General features: G+C 47.3%; 1 protein-coding gene across 4 annotated transcripts in view; it reads right to left on the bottom strand.

Moving 5' to 3' along the window:
- Positions 1–12,277, bottom strand: part of STAB2 (stabilin 2) — a 151,751-nt gene that overhangs the window by 83,060 nt on the left and 56,414 nt on the right. For all 4 annotated transcript variants that reach the window (XM_036866125.1, XM_036866127.1, XM_036866126.1 and 1 more), the window contains 6 exons: positions 9,826–9,978; positions 7,933–7,995; positions 5,207–5,293; positions 4,276–4,362; positions 2,693–2,804; positions 34–214 (listed from right to left, as the gene is read on the bottom strand). In XM_036866125.1, the coding sequence (XP_036722020.1) occupies positions 34–214; positions 2,693–2,804; positions 4,276–4,362; positions 5,207–5,293; positions 7,933–7,995; positions 9,826–9,978 (683 nt within the window). The remainder of the gene's footprint in view (positions 1–33; positions 215–2,692; positions 2,805–4,275; positions 4,363–5,206; positions 5,294–7,932; positions 7,996–9,825; positions 9,979–12,277) is intronic.

Genomic DNA, 12,277 nt, shown 5'->3' with positions numbered 1-12,277 from the left:
AGGATGGCAACACCCCCGCCCTGACCGGCCTACCTTGCTGTCCCATTGCTGTATTCGCAGGTGGCATGGATGTGACAGAACTGCACGTAGGGCCCGCAGGCTGAGGTCTGCTTGTGGCAGAATCTCCCGGCGGAGCCGTCCCTGCAGGTGCCGGGGTGACAGGCGCCGTCACTGTCAATTCTGTTGTCACACGTTCCGAAACTGCACAGACACCCTGGAAGGGAAGGAAGAGGGCCATTCAGGGCTTGGGGACAAGATTAGCAATGCGCACATGGGTCATGGAGGACAGGGCCCCCTCCCCTCACCCCCCACTCACTCCTGTTGGTGCAGAACCCGGGGCCGAGATGCGGAAGGCCCTGGACGCTATTTCTCAGCGTCTTTCTCGTGTGCCAGGACAGCTCTCGGTGAGAAGAGCGTGGTCTTCGGGATGCTTTGTGTGTCTGTGCGTGGGGTGCAGGGGGAGGGTGGGTTGTGATGGTGTGAAAGAGGCCAAGGAGCTCAATTTTCACCTACTTCATGGTAGGAGAGTTTAGTCTGGAAATTTCTCACCTTTTCCTGAAGACATTCTGGAAGTGATTTCTCCTGCTGGCACAGCCTGTGATGTGTGGCTTACATATTTGCTCTTCACCCTCCATCACAGCAAACCAATGCTGACTCATGCCCAATATTTGCACACTGACCTTGTTCTAGGCATTGGGCCAACCTTTAACCTGTACCCTCTCATTCATAGTCACCAGCCTCAGGAGATAGGTATCAATACTTTTACCATCCCCATTTTCCAGATGAGGAAACTGAGGCCCAGAGAGGTAAAACAAATTGCCTGACTTGCTGGCAAGTTCCCAAACAGGGACTTGAACTCAGACCTTCAAATTCCATTTCCGTTAGTGACCATGAGTAACCAGTAGATCAGTAATATCGACTGGCATTTCCACTGTCTGTTATCATCTTAAACTTTAGTTGCTAACTTTGCTTTTGATTACAGGTATTTAAAAGTTGCAACGTGAGCCAGCTTATCAGACTCAGGCTCCTCTGCATGTGGAAGTGAAAAGAAGAACATTCTGGAGACTCTCAAAGGCAGGTGGCAAGGATTTGGGGGCTTGAATGTGATCAGAAATGAAGGAATCTGTGGTTTTGCCCCAGAAGGGATGGATGGGAAAGGGATTTGTGCGGGAGCTTGGAGCCAGCATCCAGGAAAGAGAAACACAGCGAGGGCTGGCAAAGCACAGCTAGATTTAAAACAAAGGAAACTTTTCATAAACTTTTAAGAACGTCAGGGCTTGGTTAGCAAGGAACAAGACCCCAGAATGAAGAGAAAGCTCCCCTGCATGAGGCGGTGAGCAGCAACAGACTTGGACAAGAGTCTTTGGAGCAGGAAGCCACCACTGCTGCCCCAGCCTCGGCGTCGTGACTACTAGCCTCATAAAAATGCCTATGTCAACAGGCTTTGGAATAAACCCCTATTTTTCTCCCCTGAGAAACCTTATTTGGCAAAAAGAGCATTGGACTAGATCAGCAGCCCCAAATCTGCTGGGCTCTGGTGTCCCATCCGTCTTGAGAGGTAGCCTTGAAGATCAGACAAGGTAAGAGAGGAGAGGGGTGGTGTGTTTTGTAACAGATGAGTGGAGTTAGTAGTGATAGTAACAAGAATGGCTTCATTTATTGATTATTTGCTAGGTGCACGCTCTGGGCTAAAGTCCAAAATTATGATCTAACTTAATCAACAACCTATGAAGTGGGTACCAATATTGTCTTCATTTTATAAATGGGGAAGTGAAGCTTCAATGAGAGATTTTTTTCTAAGGTCATAGAGCCAGTAAGTTGCAGAGTGAAGATTTAACTTCAGGTTGGTTTGACTCCACAGCAAGCTCTGATCTGTTCATTGTTTTTCTATCAAGTTCTAATCTTAGCTTAGATAGATAGATGTATATTTCTACCTATGTACTTACATATTCACATGGTGTTATTTTTAAGAACATAATGTGTTTTCTAAGATTATATGACTGCATTTTTTGTTTTCAATGCCTAGTGTTGTGGAACTTTCTACATGTTCTATGAGCTTCTGGACATTTACATCACTGAACTTAGCATAACAGCAACAGTACCAACAATAATAGATAATAATAACAATAATAGATAATAATATTGGTAGTGCATACTAGGTACTAGGCATTGTTCTAAGGCAAGTGCTTTCCATTTATAACTTGTACTAACCTGACGAGGTAGTTACTATTATTATCCCCATTTTACAGATGAGGAAATTGAGGCCTAGAGAGGTGTAGTAACTAACCCAAGGTCGCACATTTAGCAAAGGGAGGAGCTGATGGAAGAGGACTGCTTGAAAGATGGGGAGTCTGTTTTCTGATATGGAGCCCACGATCACTTCAGCTATGTGGGGAAACCCTAAAAGACTGGTTTTCAAAGTGTGGTCTTGGGCCAGCAGTGTTGACATCTCAGGGAACTTGTCAGAGATGCAAATCCTCAGGTACCACCCAGGCCTCCTATCTCAAAGCTCTGTGAGTGGGGCCCAGCAGTCTGGCATGTGCACTGTTTGGGACCCAAGTGCTTAAGAAATACCCTGTGATAAGGGCATCCACCAAGCCGAGGGGCACCTGATACCAGCACTGCAGTGCTGCAGGGACCCTGCAGGGACCCCGGGTGAGGAGCACACGGCAGCTCAGGAAGCGACACTTACTTTTGTCACACCGAGGTCCGTATTTATTGGGGTCCGAGCAGAACTGACACTGGGAGCCCTGGAAGCCATCCTGGCAAACGCATGTCCCATTGCCATCGAGGCCGTCGGCGCACTGCAAACAAAGGCAGGGCCCCTGGCCGTCAGGGCAACATGCCCCCGGCAAGGAGTCCCAGATGCTTTCGTTTCCTGGCCTGCTTCTTTGACTCAGATTCAATTCTGCTTGAAATGACTCTTTGGGACCCCTTGTGGAAAGTGGAGTCGCGGGTATCGGGTAGGAAGCTAAGACAGTGACATATGGGTGCCCCGAGCAGGATTCAGAGCTTCACAGGAAGTCATTTGGTCGGGGGGGGGGGCTGTCACAGTGGTGAAATGGAACCTCTAAACAATGCTTAAGGGGCAGCCCGATAAACCACTGACCTTCAGAATGAAGGCAGGCCTTTCTCTCCAGATGCGCACATGCTCAGCTATGTGACTCCAAACGGCAGTGTTTTTCCCTTCAGTGTGAGCATTTTACCCCTCATCTCCCCAGCTATTTCAAGATTAGATTTGTAGTGACTGACACGTATCAGATTTGGGCTTGGGTCCCGGACCACCCAGGTACAGTAGTTAATTTGTAGCAGCTTCGCCCTATTCCCCTGGCCTGTGTGGTGTCCCCACTTGGTGGTCATGCAGTTTTTCCTTCCCCTTGAAAGAGGCATATTTTCGATGTGGATTTCTTATCTGTGCAGATCCATAATTTCCCCATATGAACCACAGCTACTATTACCTTTGCATGTTTAGCCCTGGCCTCCACGCTAGATGAGTTAAGTTTTGGCTCTTACATTTCATAGGTTTTGCAGATGGGCTAAAAAAAGCATTCAGGACTTCCCCGGGGGTCCAGTGGTAAAGAATCCACCTTCCAATGCAGGGGACATGCATTCGATCCCTGGTCCAGGAACTAAGATCCCACATGCGGTGGGGCAACTAAGCCCGCGCGCCACAACTACTGAGCTCGCGCACCTCAGCTAGAGAGCCTGTGTGCCACAAACTAGAGCCCACGCGCCGGGGAGCCTGAGTGCCACAACTAGAGAGAGAAAACCTGCACGCCACAGCTAGAGAGAAACCCATGCGCTGCAATGAAGATCCCAAGTGCCGCAACTAAGACCCGAGGCAGCCAAAAGAAAAAAAAATCTTAAAAAAAGCATTCACTGGGCAGCGCTTTTTTTTTTTTTCCTTAAGGATAGTAAAATCTTGGCCCTAAAAAAACTTGGAGATCAATGCAGGCCAACCCTGCTATCTCCCACACGAGGAAACTGGGGTCCAGAAAGCCTTGCTGAGTTGCTCAAAGTCATGCCATCAGCAGTAGGAAAGCAGACCAGAAGCGACATCACCGGACACCCTGCCCCCTGTCACTCCCCCAGGCAAAATTCCTTCTCCTGCAGACACCCTCTCTTCTTTTAGCAACTGATCTGTTTCTTTTACTCCCTGGGAACAGTGACTGGCATTGTATCATTTCTTGGTTTAGGGGTTTTAAAAATTATTTTTCGACTTAACACAGGTCAACCTCAGCATTCGTGAAAAAAGTCAGCCTCAGCCTGTATCACCTGCCCATTCCCGGAGCACGGATTCGAGAAGCCTCCTGGACACTGGTTGCAGTCGGGCCCGTAGAAGCCGTTGCAGCACTTTGGTATCTGAGAAACAAAATGTGTGTCGCCTTGTGGCATCCCAGGCAGCGTGCCAGGTCCTCAAAGGAAATATCAACGCATTTTAATCTCCGTTGCGATCACAAACAGCATCAGCCCCCTCCCACCCTCAGGAGCAGGACTTGTTCTCTTGCAGGTGATGGCATGGCTCGTGCTCAGTCACCTGTTCACCACAGATCTCCTGAGGGCCGCCCCGGGCTGCCGGCTTGGCCCTGGTCCTGTGACAGCAAGACAGATAAAGGCTTGTGCTCATGGAGCCCGTGTTCTATCTAGTCAGGGAAGAGATGATACATTTAAAAAAAAAAAAAGAGGATTTCAGATAGCAGTTAAGTGCCGGGAAAACAAAGTGCCGTTATCAAGTGGTGGCAGGTGGGCGCAGAGGTGTGGGGACATGGGCGGGGGGCACTGTGGATTGGGCGGTGACAGAGGACGTGAGGGTTGGATGGAGACTTGAGAGATCAGTCAGCCCCAAGAAAACCTAGAAGAACATTCTTCCAGGAGGGAATGGCAAAGGCACGCACGCTGAGGCGGGAATGAGGGTGAGAGACAGGCCAGGGACGCTGCAGAGGGTGGGCCGTGCAGGGCAGTGTCAAGGGTGTGGGCTCCATGTTAAGCATGATGGGGACCATGGGATGAAGGGACGCAGGGAGGGGGTGACCTGGCCGCCATGTGGGGACTCTGCCCTTCCCTTCCTTTGCAAGAAGACATGGTCAAGGCCCCATGGGCAACCTGTGACTCACAGACCCTGGGGCCCAAGAGCTGCCCAGCCCTGCGGGCTTCCGTGCAGGCCTTGGTGGCCTGGATAAGGGCCCCGGCCACACACAAGCCTCACCTTCACGGTGGCATTACAGTATCTGGCACAGCCATTCTTCAGGCTCCTGATTCGGCCAGTGTAGACACATTTGCGTATGAAGAGTGTCTGGAAGAAAGCCAATGGGGAAGAGCATCGCAGTCTGCATTTTGAGGTCCTCTGGGCATGACTCGGCTTCTACAGACACTAGACAATCTACTTCTGTTTTACTGTCAGCACCAGGAAAGAGTGCTAGAGCACACAGCGCACACAGGGCCCAGGCAGAGCTGTCACCCTGTTAAGCCTCTGTTTCCTTGTTGGAAGAATACAGGCCAGGGTTTGCACGACACAGGGTATATGTACCTTTCCGTCCCTTCTCGTGCCCTGGAGGACATTGTTAATCAATCAGGGAACACGTTCCTGTGCATTCAGGATGTGGCTTAGCCTCCCCTTCCAATTAATAACCATCCCTAACCACTTCCTATATAGAAATTTTGGAGCAATTAGAGATTTTCCTCCTAATTTGTACAAAGATCCACCAAAAAAATTGTGAGAGTCTGAGTTTTCCTCTTGGGAATTGTGGGGTATAGGGGCAGATTTCTTTCTATTCTCTAACCTCTGATACCCAATCAGAATTACGGAGAACTACCATTTGTTGAGAACCTACTAGGGTCAGACACATTGCCTGTATGAGGTCATCAATCTTCAACTCCATGTGGATATTTCTCATCTCTTTTTTATAGATGAGGAAACTGAGGCCCAGACAGGTTAAGTCCTTTTTCTTAAGAACACAGATAGTAAGTGGCAGGTCGAGAGAATGGATCTTACCACCTACTAACTTTAGGATCTCAGAGGCAAGTCATGCTGTCTGGTGGGCCTCAGCTGCCTAATCTGTGAAATAGGACAAAAATGCTGATCTCAAGTTTTGCGCTGAGCATTTAGTCCATGGCTCAAATTTTATGTTAGATAAAAATTGATATGGAGGTACTCCTTCATCTTAGGCTTCTACTTAAAAAGAGAGCAGTGAAAACCATGGGCAGTAAAATCCTAAAATCTTAAATGTCTAAAGGAATTCTGAGGTCGATGAGGAAGGACTATTCAACCCCCTTGTTGGCTGTCAGGATAATTAGCCAAGTATAGACCATGGGAGCCTGGGAGGGGCAGTTTAGGGGTTCTCTTGGCTCTGACCCACGTGTCTCATTTTTTCCTTTCCTCTCTCCCTCCTCCTTCCTTGGGCTGAGGCAATGTAGGATCATGGTCTGCGTGTACCAGCTGTGTGACCTTGCGGGAGGGCTTTTATGTTTCCTCGCCTTAGTTCCCAGGTTACAGTCTGGTTATAACGTGCCCCCCTCGTAGGTCTGCTGCACGATGCGCTTAGAACAATGCCTGGCACACAGCACTCACTGGGATGCCAGTCACCACGGTTTCCTCTTCCGTCCTCCCTCTCCATATCCCCTGGTTGACAGCATCCTGCAGGACTCGGGGTGATGGCTTCACTGAGCAAAATAAATATCTGAACACCTGTGCCTATTTAATGTTAATGTTTTTCTTTATGAAATGCTCCACAATAGGATGGTGTTAAAAAACTCATCACCTTCTTTAATAGCGATCTATTCTAGTGTGGAATGAACTGGCTGGTTGGGAAGTTCTTTCTTAGGATGAACTTAGAGGCAGGAACTTCCATCGTCAATTTTACCTTAGAACACATTGCTTTTGCCACCAGTAGAGTACTTACTTGGCCTGTCAATGATGCCAAGAAAAATGATCTGTTTTCCTTTTTAGATTAGAGCTTCTCAAGACCAAAACAAAACAAAACAATATCTTATTCATCTTCATGCTCCCTGAACCAGATCTATAATCCTCAGTGGATGTGTGCAGAATTCTATCAAGCTTGACAAGGTTCTGATGGCCCTAGTGTCATTTTTCTTGATATTTCTTGTATTTCTCTCCAGAATGATGCTTGGGGAGAGCAGGTACAAATGAAGGGTAGCAGAACATGCCACAACCGAATGTGCCACTTTGGCATATGGATTATTTTCCGCTAAAGGCGCTTGAAAAATAGCAGATACAAAAACAAAAAACAAAAAAAAACTTGTGTAAGTTTAAGGTGTACCACATAGTAATAATGATTTGATGTAGGTATATATTGTGAAATATATTTCACATTTTAGTTACTTTTCCACAGTTACCTGTCTTTGCTCAACACACTATATAAACACTTGGGTTTTGCTGTTTCTCCAGGTCTTCATTCTCCTGTGGAAGCTCTTATGTATGTGTAAAAACCTGTGCTTTTCTCCTGTTAATTTGTCTTATGTCAACTTAATTCTCAGGCCCAGCCAGAGACCGCAAGAGGGTGAGGGTGAAGCTTTGCCTCTCTTATGCAAACACTGGATTTTATTTCATAGGGCAAGTAGAGAGGGAACATTTACTGAGTGGCTATTTGATTTAGGCATTGCACTTGGAGTTTTATCTGTGCTAATCCTGCGGCTGCTAATGGTGGTGTTATTATTATTATTATTACTATTTGTGGATAAGAAAATTAGAGAAAATATGTGAAGCAACTTACCTTGGATAAATGAGCAAGGACTCAAACACAGATCTGTGGGCTATCTTTCTACTATCCCCCCAGATATAATAGGCTAAGAGCTAACTTTATGCTACCCCAGTTGGAATGAATATCTTTTAAGAGGGGAAGATGGAAAGGATGAGAAACCACACCAGTGGGGTTGCTTGGGTGACGTGTGCTTCCCTGAAGCTGTCACACTCACTGTGGGCTCAGAGTCGGCAGGACATTTGCTCCAATACACCAGAGAACAGCTCACACAAGTGCCCTGGAAGGAAAGACTGCAGGTCAGTACAGGCGTCCCTGTAAGAGGGAGTGGCAGGCCACGTGTCTGGCCTCATGCATCCTCCTGGTGAAGGGGTCCCACTAGTGTACCACTCTTGGCCTCTTTCCCCACCCCTACTGCCTCCTCACCAGAGAGAAGGAATTTGGGAGAAGGAAGTGGGCCTGCTCAGAGCAGCCCCTTCCTCATCCTCTGCCAGGGTCAGACAGGCCTCAGGCTTCTGGTCGACCCTCGGCCGTGTAGAGAGGCACCTGCCACTGAGGGGACACTGCAGTTGCCCGCCTGTGCCAGGGATGTAGTACTAGCATTGGCCACACACTCAAGTCCCTGTTCTCCAATTAGCTTAGCAGTAACGAGGCTGAACATTGAATCTCTGCCTTTCAGTCTCCTGGGCTTCTTCCTCCATTGGTTCTGAATTCAGGAGGAAGAAAAGGGGTGTGTGCCTCCTAATCTCTCCAGATCCATTCTCTGACCTTCTCTACTGTGTTCTGTGCTCCAGCAGGTAAACCTTGAAGGATGGTCTCTTGGGGCCCCTTGCCAGTTTCCAACTGGTCTTGGTGAGGTGCCAGCAGGATATTGGTGGGTAGGAGGAGAACAAGGTCAAGGTATTTCTTTCCTGCTCCCTCTCTGCTCGAGCACCGTTCCTACAGCTCCTGATGGATACCTCTTCTTCCGTTCTCCCCACTCTCACTGGGTTCAGGTCACTCCAGCCCCTCCCCACCCTTGACTCTCTGGTGGTAATGGTTTTGTGCCAGTGCTTCTCCTTGGATGCCCCAGCATCATGTGATTGCTTCCTCAGCCCTGCCCACCCCTCGGTAGTGGCTTCTTCATTAAAGTCTCTTAATTTGAACCCTTGGGATAAATTCTGCTTCCTGCAGGGACCCTAACTAGTACAGAGACTTATTAATTAAGCCTCTAAAATTCAAACATACATGCCCAAAGGCAGCTATGGGTTCAGCCTGCTGAAAACTGAGACTTCTAGAAGAGACCAGCTGCTCCTGCTGTTTACTAGTTCTCAATAGTTTCCAGAGAATACATTTGTACTTTTAACAGACCTAATGGAAACCACCCTAAACCACACAGAGCAGACTGATTTGACTTTAAACCCAGAGAAAATAGTAAAAGAAGACCTCAGTCTAAGGCAGCTATTGGGAAGCCCTTCTTATTTAACCAAAATTCTTTTGGTTGTGGCTCAAACCCACATCTTAATTCTTTTCTTTGGGGAGATGGAGAACAAGTTCTTGAACGACCTGCAGAAAAGACTCAATAGGAGTCAATAATTAGACTTGTTCAGAGCTCCCCCACCCCAACCCCCAAGCAGCTGCCATTCAAGTTCAGAGAAGGAAGTCTGGAGGACAAGGGCAGCCCTCACTCCCTGCCTTGTTGCAGGGTTGCTCTGTTCCTGGTTGTTCAAAATCTTGTTGAAATTTAGTTGCTCTGGTTAAAACCAGCTGAGCCAAAAAGTTGCAATGGAAACAGGAAACCTTGATTTTGGACTGCTGGCTTCCAGAACTGTGAGAGAACACATTTTTGTTGCTTTAAGCCACTTAGTCTGTGGTAACTTGTTATGGCAGCTCTAGAAAACGAATATACCAGGGTAGCAACTATCAATTTGGAAATTCCCCCAGGAACTTTGGTTCACGTTTGATAAGATACGACCTCAGACCCTCCTGCCTCTTCACAAAGACGGAAAGGGCTTCCCAATGAGGCTCAAGTGTGAAACTATCTTCGTCAGCTCCCTCAAAATTGTGAGGAGAGAAGTGTCTGCTCTGTGGGGCTGTTTAGGGTCCTCACTGAGCTTCCTAGTTTTCTTACCAGTTTCATCTCTCTCTTTGTTTCATCACATCGGTGGGGCAGGATTGGGACGATGGAGGGAGGAATAAGGACTCCAGTCAGTGTGTAAATCCGGCCGTTTTTGGCAACGACCTCCATTTCTTCCATTGCCACGTCATTTGCCAGAATTTGTCCCTGGAAGGAAGCAATGGCATCTTTCATCCTTCTGTACTGAGGAGCACCAGAGGTCCCCAGGCAGAGCTGAATGGTGGCGACCTCTCGAAAGAGCCTTCAACTTCACTTAACTTTCCACTGAGTGGAAGATTGTGATGAGAAGGGCTTGGCTGACAGGGAAAGATGAATCTGTTGAATGAATTCTTGACTGACTCCAAGCAAGGATGTCCTTGCGGAAATGGTCCTTGCCGGTGCCAGACTGGGGAAGAGGCGTAACTATTCCAGCTCTGCAATATGTTTGCTATTGACCTTGGGCAAACTGTTTTACCCCTGTGGTGAAATGGGGACCCGTTCTTTCAGATACATTTAGTGGCCTTGTACCAGACTCTGCTTTAGGGTCTGGGGAGATATCAGGGAACAAACCCAGACAAGTTCCTGCTTATGTTGTAGGCGAGGGAGCAGAAAACGAACAAATCAGCAAAGAATTCTGATCTCTACTTTCCTCCCAAATCTGCTCCCCCGGCAATATTAATGGCAGCACCATCCTTCTGGGGGCTCCAATCAGAAGCTCAGGACTCATCTTTGGCTTCCTCCTTCCTCATCCCCCATCCAGTCTATCAGCACCTTCTGTTGGTCTGCCTTTCAAAATACCTTCAGAATTCAACCACTTCGTACCATGTCTCTGCTACCACCCTGCTCTGAGTCACCATCATTCTTTTTTTTTAATGTTAAAAAATTTTTTTTATACCATTTCTAAAGGTTACTTTCCATTTACAGTTATTAGAAAATATTGGCTCTATGCCCCGTGTTGTACAATACTTCCTTGAGCCTACCTTATACCTCAGCCTGTCTCCCCACTAGTCGCCATCATTCTTCTCTGAGTTATTACATTCACCTCCCAACCAGTCTCCCAAAACGTATGTCTGATCATGTCATTCCACTGCCCAAAATCCTCTAATGGCTTTTTATCTCATTCAAAGTAAGAACCTACATCCTGGCCCCAAGTTCTTAGGCCATGTGTGACCTGACCCCACCTCTCCTTCTCCCTCCTACCGCCTTGCCCTCCTCCTACCTCTCTCCTTTCCTCCCTCTGCTCTGGCCCCGAGGACCTTGCTGTTCCTCAACCCGATCACCATGTGCCTTGCTTCGCACCTTTGCACTTTCTGTTTCCTGTCTCTGGAATGCTCTTTCCCCAGCTATTCACATTGCCTGTTCCTTCATTTCCATCAGGTCTTTGCTCACCTATTTTCTTCTCCATGAGGATTTCTTAGACACTTTATCTAAAACATCAGCCCCACTCCCACTTTCTAGTTCCCATCCTTGCTTTGCTGTTTTTTGCCTCAGCGCATACTACTCTCTGATATATGATATATTTAACTCACTTATTATCTATTGTCCTATGTACTAGAATGAAAGTTCCACGCAACCAGGGACTTTTATCTGTTTGCTTACTGGTCCAACCTTGAGGGCCTAGAATGGTGTCTGACACATCTGAGGCACTCAACAGAAACTTGCTGAGAGAATTCCCTGGTAGTCCAGTGGTTAGGACTCAGTGCTTTCATGGCCGTGGGCCTGGGTTCAATCCCTGGTTGGGGAACTAAGATCCCACAAGCTGTGCAGCTTGGCCAAAAACACAAAACAAAACAAAGAAATAAAACCAAAACAAACAGGAACTTGCTGAAAGGATGACAGGGCACATCATCACCATCCACAGTGAATCAACAGGAGACATAATCTCTATGCTGCCATATTTCTGCTGATATTACAACCCTGAGGAGTTAGCAGAATAATACTTTGAGTTTACTACATAAACTCAAAGTTTGAGTTTCTTATATAAATCATGTTCCCTCCCACCTCAGGGCCTTTGCACCTGCTCTCCCTTCTGCCTGGAACTCTCTTCTACTCATCTCTGCCCAAGTTCACATTACTCATCCTTTCAAGCTTGGCCAAAGCATCATCTCCTGACTGAGGACTTCTAGATTCCCAGATCTGCTTGGCCTCCTTCTGCTGTGAGCCCCCACAGCCCTCTTAACTTCCTCTTGGGGTCCCTGTTTATAAATGTAATTAAATAATTAACTGGTCACTAATTAGTTGCTTAAAGTTGTTTTCCTTGCTGGGATGTAAGCCTGTTTTTTTCACTGCTTTATTCTTGGCTTCTAGTTCAGACTCACACATGGAATTGCTCAGCAGGTATTTGCTGAAAGACATAACAAATGAATGAAATAATCATAAAGAGTTGAAGCCCGTGAATTAGCGTCGAGGTAGGATAACCCGATGAACAATCATAAGCAGAGAAAAATGCATTTGAGCAATGACGTCA

Source organism: Balaenoptera musculus, chromosome 10 (assembly GCF_009873245.2).
Source record: "Balaenoptera musculus isolate JJ_BM4_2016_0621 chromosome 10, mBalMus1.pri.v3, whole genome shotgun sequence".
NCBI lineage: Eukaryota > Metazoa > Chordata > Mammalia > Artiodactyla > Balaenopteridae > Balaenoptera > Balaenoptera musculus.
This window is presented reverse-complemented; position numbering and strand designations above follow the sequence as displayed.